Source organism: Prunus avium, chromosome 1, assembly GCF_965620075.1.
Source record: "Prunus avium chromosome 1, drPruAviu1.hap1.1, whole genome shotgun sequence".
Lineage (NCBI taxonomy): Eukaryota > Viridiplantae > Streptophyta > Magnoliopsida > Rosales > Rosaceae > Prunus > Prunus avium.
In genome coordinates this window covers 57,079,077-57,101,489 of record NC_142284.1, presented here as the reverse complement: position 1 = coordinate 57,101,489, position 22,413 = coordinate 57,079,077, and the positions used below count along the sequence as shown (strand labels likewise).

The 22,413-nt window shown below is 39.9% G+C and overlaps 2 protein-coding genes across 4 annotated transcripts; one reads left to right on the top strand and one right to left on the bottom strand.

The window, feature by feature from the left end:
• The first annotated feature begins 277 nt into the window (after positions 1-277).
• Positions 278-6,283, top strand: LOC110751978 (ABC transporter G family member 9-like). Its single transcript, XM_021952554.2, has 5 exons — positions 278-370; positions 539-1,310; positions 1,578-1,900; positions 2,139-2,755; positions 6,139-6,283. Exons 1-5 carry the CDS (start codon positions 278-280, stop codon positions 6,281-6,283), a joined length of 1,950 nt encoding a protein of 649 aa, XP_021808246.2.
• An 11,028-nt stretch (positions 6,284-17,311) lies between these two features.
• PEPKR2 (phosphoenolpyruvate carboxylase-related kinase 2) lies at positions 17,312-21,647 on the bottom strand. Of its 3 annotated transcripts, none has more exons than XM_021952509.2 (4): positions 21,417-21,646; positions 20,183-20,979; positions 18,625-18,921; positions 17,312-18,054 (listed from the first exon to the last, which is right to left on the bottom strand). In XM_021952509.2, exons 2-4 carry the CDS (start codon positions 20,958-20,960, stop codon positions 17,690-17,692), a joined length of 1,440 nt encoding a protein of 479 aa, XP_021808201.1. In that variant the 5' UTR covers positions 20,961-20,979; positions 21,417-21,646; the 3' UTR covers positions 17,312-17,689. The 3 variants fall into 3 exon arrangements, with proteins under 3 accessions (XP_021808201.1, XP_021808202.1, XP_021808200.1); XM_021952510.2 differs by having other exon boundaries at positions 20,183-20,976; XM_021952508.2 differs by having other exon boundaries at positions 20,183-21,647.
• Positions 21,648-22,413: the final 766 nt, after the last annotated feature.

The window sequence follows — 22,413 nt, the reverse complement described above, 5'->3', positions numbered from 1 at the left end:
TTAACCATAAGCACGCAGTAAATTTAGCATAATGTTTTAATTGGTATTGTTCATAATAAATTAAGAAGTAGAGTTGTAGTGGGATTGTTGATAAATTAAGAAGTAGAGTTGTCTGGCTCATCTGCTATATCCCATCTCCCTCGCACGACTTGACTCTCTTTAACTAATTTCTCTCCTCGTTCCCAATACTTCTATACACACACTCCTTTATTACTTGCCCAGAAATTTGAGGGAGAGGGAGAGGGAGGGTTTTAGGTTAATAGAGAGAGGGAAAGAGATGGTGGATTTAGAGATTCAAACTAATACAACACCCGACACTATTGAACCCCCAGATATCTTTAAGAAAGCCATTCTACCCGTCACATTGAAGGTATATATATATTGAAATATTGTCTTTTCTCGCTTTCTTATATTGTATGTTATTTCAAACTCATCAGGATCCTGGATTTGTTGCTTTCTTGAAAAACCCTGAAAGCATTTCCATAGATTGGTCTTTTCTATTTTTGTTTTTTTTTACTAATTAATCACATTTACGCAGTTTGAGGACGTGGTTTACAAGATCAAACCGAATAAGAGTACCAAGAATGAAGAGAGAGTGATCTTAAACGGTGTCTCTGGCCTCGTTCAACCGGGTGAAATCCTTGCCATGCTTGGCCCCTCCGGGAGCGGCAAAACAACTCTCCTAACCGCACTCGGAGGCCGGCTCAGTGGTCGACTCGGCGGCACCATAACCTACAACAACAAACCATTCTCAAACGCAATGAAAAGAAACACCGGCTTTGTAACCCAAGACGATTGTCTCTACCCCCACTTGACGGTCACCGAAACCCTAGTCTTTACAGCCCTTCTTCGCTTGCCCAACACGCTATCAAAAGCTGAGAAGGCCATTCAAGCTGAGGCCGTGATTATTCAACTGGATTTAACCAAGTGCAAGAACAGCGTGGTTGGGGGTGAGTTCTTGAGGGGTGTTTCGGGTGGGGAGAGAAGAAGGGTTAGCATAGGCCAAGAATTACTCGTAAACCCTAGCTTGCTCTTCTTGGACGAGCCCACGTCGGGGCTCGATTCGAGGACTGCGCAGCGGATAGTGTCGGCATTGTGGGATTTGGCAAGTGGCGGAAGAACAATTGTGATGACCATACATCAGCCGTCAAGTAGGATTTTCTACATGTTTCATATGGTGATGTTGTTATCCGAAGGGAATTGTTTGTATTTCGGAAAAGTATCGGAGGTCATGGACTATTTTTCAGGCATTGGCTATGTCCCATTGGTAGCTATGAATCCTGCGGATCTTCTGTTGGACCTTGCCAGTGGTATGTTTTTTTATTTAATAATTAGTAGCTTCATGGTTTTTTGGTTGATTGGGTCGTGGGTTCAGTTATTGCATGTAACATGAGTCCATGTCTTTGTTCAATGACTTACTTGACTTTGGGGCATAGTTCTTTACTGTTTGAATAATTTCTAGGAAATCCAATTACGAACAGTGAGAATCTATTCTTATGCTTGGGGCTTAGAAACCCTAAAATTGTGTCAGATATTAGATGTTTGCGTGAGTAATATTTGTTGCATTTTATATGTAGGTCTGGCACCTGATGGATCGCATGAAAACAAGAGCAAGCCGAGGCAGAGCCTGGCCTTGGCCTACAAGCACAGCCGTTTAGATAGTTTGAAGGCTCAACTGCAAGAAACCAACTCCCGCCAATTTCAAGATGGATCAGAAGACAAGAGCTTGGCGAAATGGCCCACTACTTGGTGGCAGCAATTCTCTGTGTTGCTTAAGAGAGGACTGAAAGAGAGGAGGCACGAGTCCTTCTCCGGTCTCCAGATTGGTCAGGTTGTGGCGGTGGCTCTTCTTGCTGGCCTCCTATGGTGGCAGTCAAATTTTTCCCACTTGCAGGATCAGGTGACATGCACTTCCTTCGTCTCCCTTTTTCTAGTATTTGCAATATTTCCTTCGTCTCCCTTTTTCTAGTATTTGCAATATGCATTTTCTCCTTTTTGGGTACATGGGGAATTTCAATATGCATTTTCATGGGACAGATTCAATCAAGAGTCTACTAAAATTTGTGCTGCTAATATCATCCTCCTCAAACAGAACCCATTTTAACAACTTTGAGAATCTTTTTGGGTAATGTATGCAGACTGGGCTTCTCTTCTATGTGTGTGAATTTTGGGGTTTTTTACCTATGCTCCAAGCAATCTTCACCTTCCCCCAAGAGCGCAAGATGCTTGAAAAGGAAAGATCTTCAGGCACATACAGGCTCTCCTCCTATTTCATATCAAGGATTGTTGCTGATCTCCCCATGGAGCTTGTCCTTCCAACCCTATTTGTCACCATAACATATTGGATGGCAGGGCTCAAACTCACAGCAGTACACTTTTTCCACACCTTGCTTGTTGTGCTACTCAGTGTATTAGTGGCTCAAGGCATGGGGCTTGCTCTTGGGGCTCTGGTAATGGACCAAAAAAAGGCCACAGTACTTGGAACAGTCCTCATGGTATCATTTCTTATATCTGGAGGTTACTATGTTCAACATGTTCCTGCTTTCATTGCTTGGATCAAATACATCTCCATCATCAACTACTCATACAAGCTCTTGCTGGGGTCTCAGTACAAAAATGATGACACTTACCCATGTGATAGTGGGGTTTGCTTGGTTAGAGATTTTCCAAATATAAAACATGTTGGGCTTAATGGACAAATAGGTGCAGCGGTTGCTTTGGCCATAATGCTTGTGGGTTATAGGCTAATTGGTTAATTATTTAGCTCTGATGAGGACTGGAGTTACAAAGAAAAAGTATGTGTAGGTTCTTAATTAGAAGAAGATATTACAAGTTTGGCTTATTGGAAAGCCAAAGGAGGTCCATATGATTAGTATAGATGCAGATGCACTTCTTATTTTGGATAGGTATTTTGCTTGTGTTCTAATACAGACAATATATGGGGCATACGGTCCTTTCTTTCTAGGTCAGTAAAATGTTTTAAATTTAAACAGATGTGAAATAAATTTTCTCTATTCTATTTAACATCAAAGCTGACTAGTCAACATCATGCACCAAAATAAGGCAGCTGACTTATCAAATATACATGCCATTATGATAATTAATAAAAGAAATTCATATTCATTTCCTTCTCCCCTTGAAGGACCAGCAATCACAGTGGCCTTTTATCAAAAAGCTTGTGTTGTGACAAATTGCGAGCATCGCCAGTGAAATTGCAAGCTTGCGAACTCAATGTTATCTAGATAGCTATATAACCTAATACACATACCTGGGTCAGCTATTGAATTGAAAGTAGGTATAGAAGCTCCTCTCTCTCTCTCTCTCTCTCTCTCTCTCTCTCTCTCTCTCTCTCTCTCTCTCTCTCTCTACATGGGGGTCAATCTTTATGAGTTGTGTGTATGGATCTAGGAGGCAGCCCTCTATTTATATGCATCCTCAAGGTGTCTGCTTGCTCAAACCCAAGTGCAGGGTGTCGTAAGCAGTATAACTAAGAAGTTGAGTGTCGAATCCATAGAGAGAGGAAAGAGAGAAACACATTGTTAGAGATTGAATATGAAAACGGATGAATTTGGATAAGATCTACGTTCAAAGAAAATGCAATGATTTAAAACACCAAGGCAGTAGGCTGTAGCCCAGTGTGGGTCTTTGTCCTTTTACTTTCATTTATTTTTATATTACTCCATTTACTTAAGTTTACAATGTAAATAAGGAAGTACCCCCCCATTTGGATTCAAATAAAAATACTAGAAAATCAAATTCCCACCAAATCAAAATATGAAAAATCGGTTTTAGTGCAAAATACGATTTAGGCTAAAAATTATAGCTCATTAAGTCAATATATACTTCATACTAAAATCCCATAAAATCAAGTTTTCTTATTTGATGTGTGAGGAATAAAAGCCACCAAAAATTATCTTGAGAAAATGATTATTCCGAAAAACCATTTTTCATACTTAGTCAATATTTTTACATAAAACAATTTTTCATGTATAATATGAATGCATGAAGGGACCTAAGGTCAATCTAGGTAAAAAGCCTTAGATGTTCAATCCACTATGGTGTTAAACCCTATTTGGTTTATGTTAAAACTTATTGAAAATTAGTCTATGGAGCTATGAACTAGCGTGGTTTATATGATTTTTAATGTTTACTTTTATTTCTAGAAAGACTATAGAAATTGTAAGTACCAAAAAAAATAATCATTAAATTTTAAGCTAATAACTTTAGCTAGCCCACCCGTTGAAAAATTCCTGGTTCCGCCCTTGAAGGTGACATGTATATAGTGTGTGAGAAGGAGGAAATGTGACATAAAATAAGGAAAGGCAGAAGAAATGAGGGGTTTGTTTCGTGTGAAATGAAAAGAAGAGATAGATAACTGTGTTCCCTCTTGTTGAGAGAGTGAGAATTGGGAGGCAAATCGGCCTAGGCACTAGGGGAAAGGGAGGACACCGACACCAGGGAGTTAGGCGGCGCTTAGGCGGCATGGGGGGGCGGGCGTGTGCTTTTTTTTTCTTTTTTTTTTTCCAAATGAAGACAAACAAAGCTTGCTGGTGCGAAGTAGCAAAGGTGACATGTATATAGTGTGTGAGAAGGAGGAAAGGTGACATAAAATAAGGAAAGTCATAAGAAATGAGGGGTTTGTTTCGTGTGAAATGAAAGGAAGAGATAGAAAACTGTGTTTCTGTTGTTGAGAGAGTGAGAATTGGGAGGCAAATGAAGAGGGAATGAGAGATTTATAATTCCTGGTGGTCTTGGTTGGGGTAAAGAAGAGGAAAAGATAAATTAATCGTCAACACGCATGCAGGGAGAGGTCGGTTAGTGGAGGGAGACGCATTGGCATTGTTCACCCATGTCTTTCTGCTTTATTGATTTCTTTCTAGTACTCGAAGCCTAATGTTACTGTCTAATAAAGTGCCATAGCAGAAAATCCTTACATCTTCTGCTCTGCAAGTACATGCCTATAAAAAAATTTATTTATTTAAATATGGTGACTGTACAAGTTGTTGGTGAGATATATCCTATTCTATTAGGGTTTTATTTATTTTTGCCTTTTGTATAGATATTATGTAATTAGGATTCCTCTTATTTCCTAATTCAACCCTACTAGGGTTTGTAACCTTGTATTATAAATACCTTCTTTCGGAGAATGAAATAAGATCTGAAAATATTCTACCATATTGTTTGACTTGGTATCAGAGCCAACTTTCTGGTGACCTGTGTGTGTTGTGCCCACCTGTGTTCTACTGTGTGCCCTAATTTCTTTTAGGGTTCTTGTGCCTGTGCCTATGCTGTGTTTGTGCTTCGTGTTGTGTTTGTTTCCGCTGTTATCATGGGTGATGATTCCAAGGTTGTGGTTGGTACTAGTGTGTCTACACCGAAGGAGGCACGTCCGTCGCGTGATTACTCTACCCCGATTACTTCTGACAAATTGGATGGCTCCAATTATGCCTTTTGGTCTCGTGGTGCGCATATTACGATTACTAGTCGTCGTATGGCAAGTTGGATCAATGGGAAGAAGCCTGCTCCGTCTCTAGAGTCAGATGCCTATGCCGAATGGGAAGAAGATAATTGTCTGGTGCAGTCATGGCTTCTCAATTCCATGACTAAACCAGTTCGTGCCTTGTTTGAACATGGTGATACTGCTTTTGATATATGGGAGGCGGCTCGGAAGACCTATACTGTGACTCAAAATAGTTCTCGTTTGTTTCAACTCCGACGGCAGTCCATACTTACAGGTCAGAATGGTGAATCTGTAAAAGTGTTCTATGAAAAACTCCATGCTATCTGGCAAGAGATTGATTGTCTGCGTCCGCATGAGTTTAGCTGTTCTACTGATGGGGCTCGTCGTCTGAAAGAGATTGAAGCAGATCGAGTTTATGATTTTCTTGGCGGACTTGATCCACCGTATGATGGTGTCTGTGCCGTATTCTTGCTCTTAGTCCTGTCCCGCCTCCTCTCGAAGCCTATGCTATGGTTATGGAGGAAGACACCCGTCAGTCCGCTATGCTTGGAGGAGGATCGCTGGCTCTTAAGGTTGACCCAGCTCGTCAACGACCGGTCGCCCAGCACGACTCGACCGGTTGCTCTCCATCCAGAAAATTTGGTTCTTCTACTGGGTCTCGTCCTTCTGGCTCTACTCCTAGCTCTCTTGAAGGTCCGCCTAAATGTCGCCATTGTAATGGGAATCATTACTCTGAGAAGTGTTTTAAGGAGCATGGTTACCCTGATTGGTTTGCTGACTACAAAGCTCGTATGTATGGCCCCAATGCCACTTACACTGTGACTCCTGATGAGGCCCGTCCTCCGGCTCCATCTGCAAATCTGTGTGCTTCCGATACTATGCCAGGTATGAGTTCTACTACTTGGATAATTGACACTGGTGCTTTTGATCATATGACTTATAATGATAATATGTTTGATGAGTTGTCGCATAACCCTCGTAACCCCTATATTACTAGTGCTAATGGTTTACCTTCCCCAGTTACCGGTGAAGGTACCATCCATCTCACTCCTTCTTTACCTCTGTCTCATGCACTCTTGGTCCTCAATATTCATTGCAATTTGTTATCTGTTGGGCGTTTACTTGATACACTTAACGCGTCTGCTACCTTCTATTCTACCAATTATTTTTTTCCAGGATCTCAGGACTCACGAGAAGATTGGGCATGGTAAACGGATAGGGGGGGTTGTATTACTTACAGTTGCCGGCTGCAGCAGTTCGTGGTTGTGTTGCTAATAAAGCTCTGAGTGGCAGTGTCAAAGACAAGCAACAACTTTGGTTATGGCATCATCGCTTAGGACATCCGTTGTTTGGTTATCTTAGACATTTGTTTCCTTCGTTATTTAGTTCATGTGATGAGTCTAGTTTCAAATGTGAGACTTGTGTAATGGCCAAGAGCCACCGTATTGTTTTTCCCTTAAGTAATAATAAAGCTGCTTTGCCTTTTGAGTTAATACATTCTGATGTCTGGGGTCCTGCTCGTGTGACTTCTCATGGTTTCCGTTGGTTTGTTACATTTATTGATGACTGCACTCGCTTAACATGGGTGTATTTGATGAAGAATAAACATGATGTTGCCTCTATTCTTCCTGACTTTTGTGCCATGGTGTCTACTCAGTTTCATGCTCGTGTTAAAGTATTTCGGACTGATAATGGCGGTGAATATGTGAATCATACCTTGACTCAGTTCTTCCGTGATCAAGGTATCATTCACCAAACTACAACTCCATTCACATCTCAACAGAATGGTGTGTCTGAAAGGAAGAATCGTTAGTTACTTGAAGTTGCGCGCTCTCTGATGTTGGATATGTCTGTTCCTCATCATCTTTGGGGACATGGTGTCTTGGCCGCCGCCTACTTGATTAATCGTACTCCTAGTCGGGTTCTTGATTTCAAGACCCTACTTGATGTGTTGTGTGCTCATACTCTTCCGGTTTCGGTCTCTAAGTTACCTCCGAAGGTGTTTGGGTGTGTTGTGTATGTTCATGTCTACTCCCATCAACGGAGTAAACTTGATCCTTGTGCTCTCCATTGCATCTTCATTGGTTATTCTAGTACTCAGAAGGGTTATAAGTGTTATCACCCGCCTACTCAGAAGGTACATGTCACTTTGGATGTGGAATTGAAGAGGGGGAGTGGGGGAGAGAATTGAAGAGTTTCGGAGTGGAAAATATGGAAGATCTTGGACCTGAAGAAGGAATTTATGGCGCACAGGAAGCGACGGGTCGCGAGGATGACACGACCGGTCGTGAACGAATCTGTCTGGATACGACTGGTCGCGTAGAAGTGGGCGACCGGTGGCGAATGAATCTGCTTGGAAACGACCGGTTGCACATGGAAAGCGACTGGTCGCTTGCCTCGACGAGCGACAACAGTACCGATACGAATAACGCGATCGGTCGCCAGGAATGTCACGACCGGTCGCCAGATGATATTTTTGGATTTTTTGAGCCTCTCTCAGAAGGACATAACAGTGATACTAGCGACTCTCGTACAGATGAAATTGATACAAGACCCCCATCTGCCCTGCCATTGCCTCAATCAAGTCGTGATAATGAGGTACTTTCTAGTGATGTGCCTACCTATTCTTTGCCCCCACGTACTACCCGTGGGAAACCTAAAGTGCAATATTCTCCTTATATAGATGCCAAGTCTAAATATCCCATTAACCATTATATGTCAACTCATCGTTTATCTAAGTCATATGCATTATATTTGTGTCAATTATTTAGTGTATGTGTGCCAACTAAGTTGTAGGATGCTCTATCTGATCAAAACTGGGTAGATGCAATGCATGTTGAGATGGAAGCCTTGAACAAGAATGCTACTTGGGAGTTAGTTCCTTTACCAAAAGGAAAAAAGGCAGTTGGGTGCAGATGAGTGTTTACTTTGAAGCATAAGGCTGATGGTTCCATTGACCGTTACAAGGCAAGATTGGTAGCAAAAAGGTATACTCAGACATATGGAGTGGATTACACGGAGACTTTTGCTCCAGTAGCTAAGCTCAACACTATATGCGTACTCTTATCCTTAGCTGCTAATCATGACTGGCCGCTGTTACAATTTGATGTCAAGAGTGCGTTCCTCCATGGTGACCTCAAAGAAGAAATATACATGGATCCTCCACCGGGTATCCTTGTGACCGCTAAAGAGGGTATGGTGTGCAAGCTACTGAAATCATTGTCCGGATTAAAGCAGTCTCCAAGAGCTTGGTTCGGGAGGTTTGCTGCATCTATGAGGAAGTCTGGGTATGTACAAAGTAATGCGGATCATACTTTGTTTCTAAAACGTCACAGAGGTAAATTGACAGCTTTAATAATTTATGTTGATGATATGATTGTAACTGGAGATGATCAGGTAGAAATACAGAATCTTCAGAAATATCTTGCGTCTGAATTTGAGATGAAATCATTAGGTGACTTGAAATACTTTCTTGGGATTGAAGTTGCCAGATCTAAGCATGGTATTTTTCTGTCCCAAAGAAAATATGTTTTGGACTTGCTTGCAGAAACTGGAATGTTGGATTGTAAACCCATTGATACTCTTAGTGAACAGAATCACAAGTTGGGGTTGTATCCTGATCAAGCTCCTACTGATAAGGAGCGCTATCAACGGCTTGTGGGAAAATTAATTTATTTGGCTCATACACGTCCAGATATTGCATATGCAGTGAGTGTAATGAGTCAGTTTATGCACTCACCGAGTGAAGATCATATGGGTGCCGTGACATGTATTTTGAGATACCTTAAAGGGGCTCCTGGCAAAGGGTTAATGTTTTCCAAGTACGGTCATACAGATTTGGAAGGGTACATAGATGCTGATTAGGCAGGTTCAGCTACAGATAGGCGCTCAACATCTAGGTATTTTATGTTTGTTGGTGGCAATCTTGTTACGTGGAGGAGCAAGAAACAAAAGGTGGTGTCTCGATCTAGTGCTGAGGCCGAGTATCGGGGAATGGCTCATGGTGTATCTGAGTTACTATGGTTGAGGAGATTATTGAGAGACCTTGGTTTTGGGCCTAAGAAACCCATGGATTTATATTGTGACAATACGGCTGCAATTGCAATTGCTCATAACCCGGTTCAACATGATCGTACAAAGCATGTGGAGGTTGATCGAAATTTCATTAAAGAAAAGTTGGATGCGGAGATTGTTTCCTTTCCGTTCATCCGCTCAGAGTATCAGTTAGCCGATGTTCTTACGAAAGCTGTTTCTACAAGTATCTTTCGCAACTCGCTTGACAAGTTTACTCCAACTTGAGGGGGAGTGTTGGCGAGATATATCCTATTCTATTAGGGTTTTATTTATTTTTCCATTTTGTATAGATATTATGTAATTAGGATTCCTCTTATTTCCTAATTCAACTCTACTAGGGTTTGTAACCTTGTATTATAAATACCTCCTTTCGGAGAATGAAATAAGATCTGAAAATATTCTACCATATTGTTTGACTCAAGTGGCATAGCACTGTAGGGTGGACACTACTTTAGACTATGTGAATGAGTTTTATAATGAGGAGGAGGTAATAGTATGGGCCGATGAAATCTTCTTCAGCAGATTCAAAGAAAATTTTGGTTGAAATTTTGTACGCCTTGTTTTGGAGGCTTGTAGGGCAGATATGCATCATACTTATGGCTTTGGTGATGTCAAAAGAAGCATACATAATTGTTTATTCCAATTCTCGAATGAAGGGAAAGACACCTTCAACTAGTGTTAGCCTTTTAATTAATCAGTTACTGGCAAAAGAGAGATAAAACAATAATTAAATAAAGGAGGTTTGGCGGGACTGAACTGAACCCAAGAGAAACACTGTGCATGATCTTCGTTATTCGGTATTTCTATGTTTAAGAATGCTGAAATAAAATCTCATTTTAAAAAAAAAAATTTGCTTGCTTCAAGGAGTCGTAGGTGTGTATTGTTGGGGTCTCCACTGAGGGAAGGTCATTATCACATATGAGAGAAAGAAAGATGGAAAAAGAAGTGAAATCAGAAGACAAAGATCCCCTGCTGATAGAAAAGCACACCTCTAATGATTAGTTTATTGAAGATGTCTTTTTTTGGTAATTAGTTTATTGAAGATGTTGGCTTACAATAAAATAGGTCATTTAAATAAGTAGATCCAAGCTGGCCCCTAGATTTGGCCTTCTCTCAGTGGTCCATTTTAAACTAGTTGATGTAGTCTCTCTAGCTCTGCTAGATTTAACTAAACTCTTTGAAGTGAAAGCAAAGCTAGCTAGGCTGCAGTGCAGATACCCCTTTGTTGCTGATGGAGGTAAGAGGTAATTGATCCCATCCCATGAACAACAACTTACAAGTTAGAAGTTAGAAGTTAGAGGAGGAGACAAATGGAACCATTTTATTCTTTCTATCTGCAGATGCATGGTGTGTTGTCCGGTCAAAGTGGGGACATAAAAAAACTGGTATTAGTTTTAGGAGTGCAGAGAAGAGATCAAAGAAAGATGGCGTTTATGGAAAGTGGTCACCTTCTCTCCAATTCCATTCTTCTTTTCTTGCTTGCAATTTGCACAGCTGAGGCTTCCCTCTACTCTCTATATTCTATGTATATGTCCTTTCACTTTTATAGTGTTCAGGATTTTTCGAGCTCTGTGAAGGTGGATAGCGTTTGAATGAAAATGTTAGAACTTTATCTGGAGGAGTAGAGATTAGAGAATACTTAGTTGGTGGGGTTGGCTATCCTCTGCTTCCCTGGCTCATAACTCCTTATGAAAGCAATGGCCTCCCAAGCTTCCATTTCCGCTTTCAATGCCGCGCATGGGGCTGCAAGGTCACTTGCAGTAACGGCATTCTCGCAGTTAAAGGGCACTTGGAGAATCCTTAACAAGGTCATGTGGAGACCCGATAAGCGGAAACTTCCAAGCATCATCTTGGTATGTTGTTTACTTCACAATATAAGAAATGACAGTGGAGACATATTACAACTTTGTGATGGCCTCGTCAGCTTCTTCCAGCTGCCCCTTCACGTTTTCAAATTTAATACCTTTGCCCTTTTTGCTCTTTTCAGTAATCTCCACCTTCCTCTTCAGGTCTTCCACGGTATTTGAAGGTTTGTCAACTTTTGTACATCAGAATCAAGTCTTTCTAGAATCCTTCTCTTGTTGCCTTCTTGACGGGGCTCTGTAAATCTCTTAGAGATCCCTAATTTGTCCACGCCCAAGTCCTTCTCAACCAATGATTCTGAAGAGGAATATTTATTCTTGTGTTCCTTTACTGCTTCAGTCTGACTGTGGTCAGTTGGTACAACGTCCACCTTCTGGCCCTCGCCAACCATCAAATCAATGCTGACATCCTGGTCAGTGGTTTCCCACAACTCAAGCATCTGACCATCAGCCTCTATGGTGTCTCTTTTGCTTATCCCATAGGATGAACACTCCGATATCTGATCAAGAATGATGTCTTTTGTCAGAGTTTCATTTCCTGAGCCAGATATTTCACGCTTCTTCGTAGTGTTACCCCGCGGCGGACCCAGAAATTTTTCAAAGAAGGGGCAATATTTCAAAGCCTAAAAGCTTAACGAAAAAAACAACCAAATACCCTGATAATTTAAACGATATTTAAAAAGGCTAAAAACACTATATTAATCACATTAACCAATTCACCATGTTAATTATATACAAATAAACACCACATTGAAATATTAACCAATTCACCATATTAATCATTTAATCAAACCACAACAATCTTTATTAATTAATTAAAAACTAAAAATATATACAAAAAAATAAATTCAAAAAAATCTATACAAAATAACCAAAACAAAAACTCTATCAATTAACCAAAACCAAACAATCCATCTTAATTAATTAAAGCATAAAGAGAAATAACTTTGAAATTTGAGAGAGAAATTAATTTTCCAGACAAATTGTGGAGGGTTGGTCCATTGGTGGATGGCTTATCTCTTCTGGTTTTGGAGCTGCCATGGCTTATGCCCACTTCACAACCCTTCTTTTGCCTCTAAAACAAATGGGTTTCTACCAAATGAATCAAAGAATACAGAGAGGGAGAGATAGTCAATGATAATGAAAAAAAGCACAAAGAGAAAAGTTAATGGATGATGGAGGCAAAGGAGGATTGAGAAAAAAGGAATGTGGTTGGGGGGTTGGCCGGTGTGGGTAGTGGTGGCCCTTTCTTTCTTTTTATTTTTTTATTTTTTATTTTTATTTTTTTCACTTGGACCAAAACTATGCGTTTTGGACATATCACTTAAAAAAAAGAAGCCAAGCAGCCCTGCGCAAAGGAGCTGCTGCCTGGAGCTTCTTTGGAGCAAATAATCGAACAGTTGGTGGGCAGTAGCAGAGGGGCATTTCCAGCTTCTCAAAGTGATTTTCCGGCGAGGGGAGGTGCAGCTGCACCTCCTTGCGCCTCTGTAGGTCCGCCACCCGAATTTCTTTTCTACTTGATTTGCGGAAAAATGCCTTTCCTTTTCCACCATTGCCTTTTCAATAGCTTTAATTCTTCTTTGTAAATCTTGCAAGTCCAAAACACCATCTGATACTGTGGCCACTTGATCTCCATCCAAATGAGAGCTTTCAGCATGCAGAAAGTCATCCTGGATACAAGTGGAATATAGATGTGTCAAATTCAAATGATATCCAAAATCGCGTGCACCATTGAACTATTGAAATCAAATGCAACATGTCATAAGCTGAACAATTCATGTCCAGCCCAATGAAGATAGAAACCAGCTTACTTTCCATAAAATTTCCCAAAATTGAAGTACCACTTTTTAAAAAATATATATATATATTATATATATATGAAATTTGAGGCCTCAAAAGTAAAATAAAAGGAAGTTCAAAAGAGAATCCTGGAGCCACAAACAACTTGCATAATTCTGAAGATAAACCATATATTCAAATACTGGCTCCGCAATTCATCTAATATAAAAAGCAAGTCTTTCAAAAGACTTTCTGGCTAGAAGACCATACACGATGGCATTGAAGCAAAGAACATAATTGCATTAGTGAGAACTCATGGGTGCATGTCTAGATGATTTTTGAAGAGTTCATACAGGTTCAAAAGAGGATAGAAAATGTGCAGGACCAATCAAAAACTTCTAACCCATTATGGATAAGGAAATAAATGGAGTAAAGCTTTAAGTTCCAGATAGAAAAAAAGAAGAGAGTATTGTAGCTTTAATAAATGGATCATCACCTCAGTCCAATTTCCCATTGCAGATGGAATGCATAAACAGACATGGAGATTACCTATGATTCTTCTGTGTTTAGTTCATGAGATGTGGCGTCTGCAAGCACATGGTTCTCAAGTGCTCTTGTACACTCCTTCAAAGAGATGACAGATAAACGAAAATCAGGGGGAAAAAGAAAACCAAAAAAACAAGATGCCAGTATACCGTTTAAATATATTATATTTAAAGCGTACAGCCGTGCGAGCCTTCATTCTGGTTCGGGGGCGAAAATTAAGAGGTTATCAACTAAATAACATGGCATGCCCAGGCCAACCTGGGTCCATGCAGGACATACGAGTGGTGCAAAGGAAGATTATACATTAAAGTTTCACCCTATAGATTCTTCAGGATCAATCTCAAAGTTCTCTGACGAGAGATTCTCTACAAAAGAGAAAAATGGAAAAGAAAGAGAAGTGCGGTTTGACTCAAAGCAATCTATGTTTTCGGGGTCTGATCGTAGATACAAAAGATACTGGCTCTTCTTGGGGCCTTGTAATGCATACTGTCTTATGTAAAGAGTCTAGCCGAACGGCTATACTATTTATAAAAAAAAAACCCCGTAAAGCCGTGCGGCTATACTCTGTTGAAAAATAGATGTATAGCCGCGCGGCTATACTGAAAACACCTGGCGGTTAGAGCTCATTTTTGTCAAAAATATTATAGCCGTGCGGCTAGACAATAAAAAAACCATAGTCTAGCCGCGCCGCTATACTATTTATAATTTTTTAAAAAGGACCCACCTGGGACGAAGCGTCACTTCGCCACATGTCAAAACTAGTATAGCCGCGCGGCTATACTATTTTTAATAATAAAAAACCGTAGTATTGCCGGGCAGCTACACACTTTTTATTAAAGAACTTATTATATGAGTGCAATATAGTGCAAGGTTCTTGTAATTTTAGTGAAGAACTGACTGCGTCCTTTGCATGTATGCCCCAAACGACATCTGCAGTTGCACTCTGGTTGGTGAGATTGGATGCCTTAATTGCTCCATACTTGGAAAGAGCCCATCCTCAGAAAAGGCTGGAAATTAGTGTCAGAGGTAATGATTGAATATAATGCAGATTGGTGCTTGACAATTGAGTGACTTCTTAATTGTTTTCATAGCTTCTTAATTGAAGTTGGTAATTCGGATATTTTGGAGACGCTTAAAATAAGTTATGATGATCTAGAATATAATGAGAGGCAAATTTTTCTAGACATTGCATGCTTCTTTAACATGAGACACAAAGATCAAGTAAGAGAAGCACTGGACGGTTGCGGTTTTTATGCAGATATTGGAATAGATATCCTTGTTGAGAAAGCTCTTCTAGGTATTGATTCATATGGGTTTCTACGGGTGCATGATTTGCTCCAACAAATGGGTCAGGAAGTTGTCTGCCGAGAATCTCCTGATGAGCCAGGCAGGCGTAGCAGGTTGCCGTAAAGACGTCAATTATGTCTTGAGCCAAAATACAGTAAGAGAATTTAGTACAAGAATGAGTTTAATTGCTATTGGCTAGTATATCATATAACACTTTTCTCTTATGTTATGAGCTTCACATTTATATACTCATGTTGATTAGGGAACAGAAATAATTGAAGGTGTAATGGTGGACGTCGAATACCTAGGAGTTGTCCCAGGGGCGGCGAAAGTGGTGCCACCGCACAGGCCCCAGAAAAAAAAATTTCTATATATATATTTTAATATTGTAGCAACTGTTGTCCACGTGAACTCTAAATCCTTTTCAAAGATGAACAAACTCAGATACATCAAGCCAATTATGGGTGTGGACCTCTCCAACGGGTTTGAATATCTTCCCAATAGTTTACGGATTCTTGAATGGTCTAAATTTTCCCTAAAATCTTTGCCATCATCTTTCTATCCCGAGCATGAGCATCTACGAGAACTTAGCATGTGACATAGTGACCTTGAATATCTTTGGAGGGAAATAAATGTATCTTCTCTCTTATTCATCTTTCTTACCTATAGTACTTTTTGAATTATATGAAAGCTAATTTTGCTACGTTTTCACTTCATGTCAGCCGTTACACAATTTGAAAAGGATTGATCTCCGTTACTCTTTAAGTCTTGTCAAGACCCCAGACTTTAGAAGTATTCCATTCCTTGAGCATCTGATTCTTGAAGGTTGTGAAAGGTTGCATGAGGTTGACCCGGATCTAGCTCTGCAGAAAGGCGCCTTTCAAGAGCTTAAGACTTACTGTCTCTTCTTCATTATTAATTTTTTTTCTCTCTGGTTCCTATCATGGCTTCTTCGACTTCTACTACAGCTGCTCCTCTCTCTGATTCTACTGTAGTAGAAGTCGAAGAAGCCATGATAGGAAGCAGAGAGAAAAATAATAATGAAGAAGAGACAGTAAGTCTTAAGCTCTTGATACCATGAAGAGTTTCTCGAAAATGATTTCTTATTCAATTCAATGATTTCAAATGGTTACAAGGAGATAGTTTTTATACAGAAGGATCAGAATCAAGAGAGCTTTTGAGTTGTACAAGACCGATACTATGATAGTATGATAACACTACAATAAACTAATGTAATCTAAAACACCACTATACTGACACCATCATATTAAACTGGGGCCCTAATACCTACACCACTATGGAATGTTAGATATCGTGGACAGTCAATTATCCTTTAGTTTTTGCTGTCCCTGAACACCAGGTGTATGGCTCAGAAGCAGATCTTAAAAAAATTTGCTGCAAACTGAGCATCAATGGAGAAGCCGGGACTCCGCCAGTGAATTATGCATTGGAATCCCTTCTTCCAGCTTTGTCGAACTATCTTTGGTTATGCTATCTCCCACCTCATGAATGCTATTTCTATTTTTGGTGTGAGAATATCTACTCTAATATTGAAGCTTCATTTGGATTCACTGGCTCAACAATGGAAGTGATCGAGTGTGGGTTCCATTTAGTATACGAGGAAGATTTTGAAGTTCTCGTTGAGCAAACATAGTCAAGGCAGAGCAGCAGCGTTAATTAGCAACAAATTATTAAGGAAACCAACAGCAGCAGCAGCAGCAGCCGCTGTACCAGAATTTCAGGTTGTGGCAGGCATTGCCAAGCCAGACCTCGAAAGCTTTGTATAGAGATTTCACCTTTGACCTCGAATATTAAGGAAACCAACAAATTATTGTCATTATGGATTTCACCTTTGACCTCGAATATACTAGAATTTTTCTAGCTTTCATCGGTCAAACATCCAGCAACCGAAGGGCCATTACAGTAACTACAGAACACAGTTAAGTTGCAAGAGGAAAGGGGTTGGAGAGGCCTAAAAACAATATAATCAATCCTGCGGCAACCAAAAATGATTAAGTGCAATTTTCAGTATTAAACCTAAAATTCGAGTCAACGTTGAACAAAGATTATATTGTTCAGGTCAACGGCGCAGAAGCATACATCATGGGCTTAAATTAAAGAATGGGAACGAAATTTATATATTTCGGTTCACTCAATGTTGCATATGGCATCACCATTACAGAGAATTAGAGTTGATTTCCTCTCTACTCTATTAGTTAAACATCCAGCAACCGAAAGGCCATTACAGTAACTACAAAAAGACTTGAATTGCTAGATGGAATGGGGATGGAAAGACCTAATAACAGTATAACCAATCCTGCTTCAGAAAATTATACTAACACTATATATCTATGATACATGTGACAGAGAAAACATATCATAATACAGTGCAGCATTCTATTTACACATTCTGTACAATGGATTCTCTCAGTTCATCAGGTTACAATCATTATTAGATTAAAGTAAGGAAATATGAAGGAGAGAGAAAGAATGAGTTGCAGAGGGATGATTTCACAGACAATGCTAAAATGACACACCCAAATTACCGTCTTGGTCCGGTATATGTCAACTTGTTATCTTTTGCTCACTGAAAATCACCAGGGCAGGTTATTTTCAATTCCCCAGCTTAAAAGAAGAGTGAGATAATGGAGATATCGATGGTGTCAGTTTGTCAGCAGGATCAAAATGCTTTACAGAGGTTGTTAGCTTTCATGTTAGATGAACACTGCTGCTCAATTGGACGACCTTTGGGACCACATAGCCTGCTCCTTTTCGGCTCGGAAATTCTCACATGCGAAACTGCAGTGGCAAGTGCATCCACTAAACCACAATCATCCTGGTCTTCTTCTGACTTGCAACTATCAGACGACGAAGGGGGACCTGAAGTTTCACTGAGAGAGCCATCTACTGACTTGTTTAGACATGCTTTTAGTCTGGGTGGAATGGCAAGTGGGGGGCAAGGCGCTCCTGCTTGGTTCTTCAATCTTGATTTAATGGGAAGTGCCTTTAGTGTTCGCTCAGTATAAAACAATATCCATGGATGCCCTGTTAAAACGCCAAATAAATGTCAGTTGCTTGGAACTATAAAACTTGCAAAAGAAATCCATAGTTCAATGATCATCAGAAGAACCAATACTAAAATGCAGAAATTGGTTGGAAGGAGCATGCGCACACTTTTTGACAATGTCAAGAAATACAAGGAAACAAGGGCAGCAAAGCAAAGAACGTTCAGTAATCATGGGTTAATTAACAGTTTGGGCTAGGTAGTCGTTCCCTCAAAATTCCAAAAGTCCCACAGTAGTTGATCAACCAACAATTTGTGTGGCTATGACAAAACAGGGGTGGAAAGAAAGGCATCTTTAGACATTTTAAAAACATATTAGCTGACACGTATCTGAGCAAAAGCATCTTAATAGGAGAAAATGTATAACAAGTTATTGAAGTAAACCTTTAGTCGTACTTTCCCCTTAACACAAAAGACCTCTCAAATAAGCCTAATCCCAGAGAAAGAATATGTAAGTTTTTACGCACAAAAATAGAATGGATTGCATATACCTAATCAAAGGGGTTGCATATGCTTAAAAATTCTCATATTTGACAGAACCAGAAACTTACTCAGTACTTCATCTGCTGTGATCCGTACTGAAACATCCCTTGTCAGCATTCTCCCAATAAGATCCCGCGCAGGCTTCGAAATTGACTCCCATATCCCCGTATGGAAATCAAGCTTCACGGTCTTGATTGCTTCAAAAACTGCTTCTAAGGAGTCTCCTTGAAATGGAAGGACACCAACCAAGAGTGCGTGTAGGAGGACACCAGCACTCCAGATATCCACCTTCTCAGAATATTTTCCTAACAAAACGTCTGGTGCAACATAAGCCGGACTTCCAGCCAAACCAGTCAGATTTTGCCCTGCAGTAAGCATGAGAAAACCTTTCACTTAACTAATCCATATAAAAGAGAGGAATAAAAAATATGATTTAACACTTCCAGAAATATGCCAACAGCTTACAAAAATTGCAATAAAAATTACAATCTTGTCTACAACTAAATACACATAATGTTCATTAAAAAATTTGACAATAGAGACATGTTCTCCCCACTTATCACTATCAAACTCCATATCATATCACACAGAAATTTCACGGAAAAAAAAAAAGAAGTTACAGGCGCAATGCAGTTAGGTTTAATAATTTTAGGTACCTCAAATTTAAAGAAAAAAGAGACAGAAAATACTAAACATTCTCGATAGCACAGAATGCGGTATCAACAGAAATCATGGAATGAAGCCAGGAATCGTAAAATCATATATCAGCACATCTCGTTAATAAATTTATAAATAAAAATTGAAAGCAAATCCCAATAAAATGATGACAGATGATGGATATAATGTCACCTGGGTGGAAGAACTAAACACTGAGAACATGTTAAGATGTCAATGTTGCATTCGAGGTACATAAGCTTAAAGGTTTAATATAAACTAACTTCAGAAATGCAATCTAAAACAGAGCTCTGAACACTGCATCAATTTCACAATGATGGAACCAGACACCCAGCCAAAGGATAATAATAATGCCAGAACATATTTCCTGCATAGAATTGACAGTATCTATGGTTATAACTTATAATCAAAACATCCCTCAAACAGTCTAACCTCAGAAGAAGATACGAGCTCATCTTAAGAGCATCAGAACTTAAAAAGTCTGACACAGTTTCTTAGTCTTCCGTGATACAGCCATATGGCTGACCCAAGCAGTTTAGGATCTTGCATATAAATGCTCAAGACTAATACGGGAAGCTCAACTACAGCTATAGAGAACTCTGCACAAATACTTCTTACATAGAGATTGTAGTTGAGTTTATCCTCAGGACGGATAGATGTCATGGTTTAATATAGTCATTATGCCTAATGCTAAATGCAACTTAAAAGCTATCTTACTAAGAATGCTGGATTTATTTAGTTTTACTCTTCCATGGAGATCATACTGCTATTGACAGTAATCCATGATTGACCTTTCCTCACACCCCTACAATCTGTGCTTGTGATAGTTGTTGATGCTATGAAAAAGCCTTTAAAACACTTTCTTCAAACTCAAGATCCCCTACTACCGGGAAAAAAAACATATACTAAAAATGTAGATAAAATCCTTGAAAGAAGAGGTAAGGTGCTCACCATTTGATATTCTCATGGCCAGCCCAAAATCTGCAAGCTTTATCTTTCCTGCTTTTGTGAGAAGAATGTTCTCAGGCTTTATGTCTCTGTGTACAACCCCCATATCATGACAATACTTGATAACTAGCATCACTTCCTTGAATATATTAGCAGCCCGGTGCTCTGAATACTGAACCTCCTGAACCATCTGATCAATCAGGCGCCCTCCAGAGCACAACTCCATCACAAGATGAAAACAATTTGACTCCTCATACACAGCCTGCAATGTCACAACCCCCGGATGACCAGACAAATGCTGCATTATCTCCACCTCCCTATGAACCGTCTCCTCCCCTTTTTTCAGAGTCTTACATGCATACTCAGCGCCACTAATCCGGGACTGACACAACCAAACCGACCCAAACTTTCCATGCCCAAGCGTTTCACCTGAAACATAATCTTCCTCAATCTTATTCTTCCTACCCATCTGGGTAGCAACATCTATACACCCTATCTTCCTCTTGATACCTCTTCCTGGAGCAACCAAAGACGAAGTCCCACACGGCGGAGCAGTGGCAATGCCTGCGAGCCTACTTTTATGCGACACCACAGGTTCAGTGCCTGCATCATCGTCATCATCATCATCATCTTCTTTGCACCGCTTCTTCAACCTTGTATAATCCTCTAGTGAATAATGTGATGTAAGGATCGATGATCTTGAATTGCACGCCTTTGATGTCACACCTTCCGGTAGATCTAGGCATGGGTCAGCCTCGCCACCTTTCCTCTTCTTCCTCATCAATTCAGAGTAAACACTACTTTTACCCAGAAGCACACTATCAGTACATTGAAATTGCAATTCACACTTCTGGGTTCTGTTGTTCTTATATAACAAAAAAATCTTTTTTTCTCAAAACAAAATTCAGTGTAATCAACTAAATACGCCTTTTCTTTTTGTTTCCTAGAAAAGAAAAAAAAATCAAGAACAAAAGAGTTCCACTATTTTACAACGAAATTTCAAGTGAAAACAGACGAAAAATTTGACTCGGAAAACTGGACAACTACATTATACCCAGTAAATTAAAAAAATGACATTCAATTAAACAAAGCAGAAAAACAATTTTCTTTTTCTTTCAAAATCTCGGAAAATAAATCAAAACCCAAACCCATCAGTAGGATTGAATCAGTGAATACGACCGATAGATGAAGCGAAAAACCTTTAAAAATTGGGAAAAGAAAGAACCTTTGAACTCACCCAATACCCCTCACATTTCAGAGCTGAAGAAAGATATCAGAAAGGAAACCATAAACAGCCAGCTGCGTTCGTCAACGAGTATCAGCGAACCCCGGACTGTGAAAGAGAGAGATTGATCGAACCAGAAACCCTAGAAATTTCCGATTACAAGATTTGATGAGGAAACAGGGACGAATTTTATCACGGTAAAGAAAACAATATATAAGAATTGACGCCAAAGGTTTGGGGTTTTAGTCTTTTGCGCCTTTTTACCTGTGCAGACGTGTCCGCTTTTTATACGACAGGTTTCAGAATCCGAGTCTAATTGGGATGAGAGGGTGGGGTGGGGTGATCTGGTGCGGGCGGTACTACGGTGCGGCTGCGTGTGAGGCGATGAAATCGGGCGGTGGAATTTGGTGCGACTTTGAAGACACGGGGATTTGGGGGCAGCTGCGTGTTTTACTTTTGGAAAGACTGGCAGTGAGCTTTTTTTTTTTGGTGAAAACTGGCAGTGAGCTTTTGACGCATGTGATGTGATATGTCATTTCACATGGGCGCCAGACGACACGTGGGAGCCGTGAGCCTGAATAATGTGGAATCCTATTTCATGCTTTATCGATGGGTACATGTTATTTGGTACGGATTGCAAACCCTTATCTTGTCCAATTTGGTTCGGTTTGGACTCCAAATTTTACATTGTAAGAGCATCTATAGTGAGGGTTGTCTTTTACATCCCTTTTATACTTCTGGAGGTTGTAAATGTGGTTTTTGCTCCAATTGAGAAGATGTATATCTAAATATGTATAATTGATTTTGCTCACTTTTGTCCACATTTTCTTACTTTTTCTCATGTATGCCCCACCTGTAAGGGATATAAAAAAAGGATACACATGTGCATTTAAATTTGCATCTCACGATTGTAATGCAAATTTACAATCATTTACACCTCCTCATTGCGGGTGATTCCGATCACAAATTGTGTATATTTAACATACACCTCATTATACAACCCTCACTG

Bases quoted from the DNA above. Each gene is read 5' to 3' on its own strand.
- PEPKR2 (XM_021952508.2), bottom strand. From the start codon at position 20,960: ATGAGGAAGAAGAGGAAAGGTGGCGAGGCTGACCCATGCCTAGATCTA. The intron at 18,922-20,182 runs GTGAGCACCTTA...TGCTTACTGCAG, and splicing joins GGCCATGAGAATATCAAATG to GGCAAAATCTGACTGGTTTG. The intron at 18,055-18,624 runs GTAAGTTTCTGG...GCGTTTTAACAG, and splicing joins CACAGCAGATGAAGTACTGA to GGCATCCATGGATATTGTTT.
- LOC110751978 (XM_021952554.2), top strand. From the start codon at position 278: ATGGTGGATTTAGAGATTCAAACTAATACAACACCCGACACTATTGAA. The intron at 1,311-1,577 runs GTATGTTTTTTT...TTTTATATGTAG, and splicing joins TCTGTTGGACCTTGCCAGTG to GTCTGGCACCTGATGGATCG. The intron at 2,756-6,138 runs ATTATTTAGCTC...TCTGGCTCTACT, and splicing joins GGTTATAGGCTAATTGGTTA to CCTAGCTCTCTTGAAGGTCC.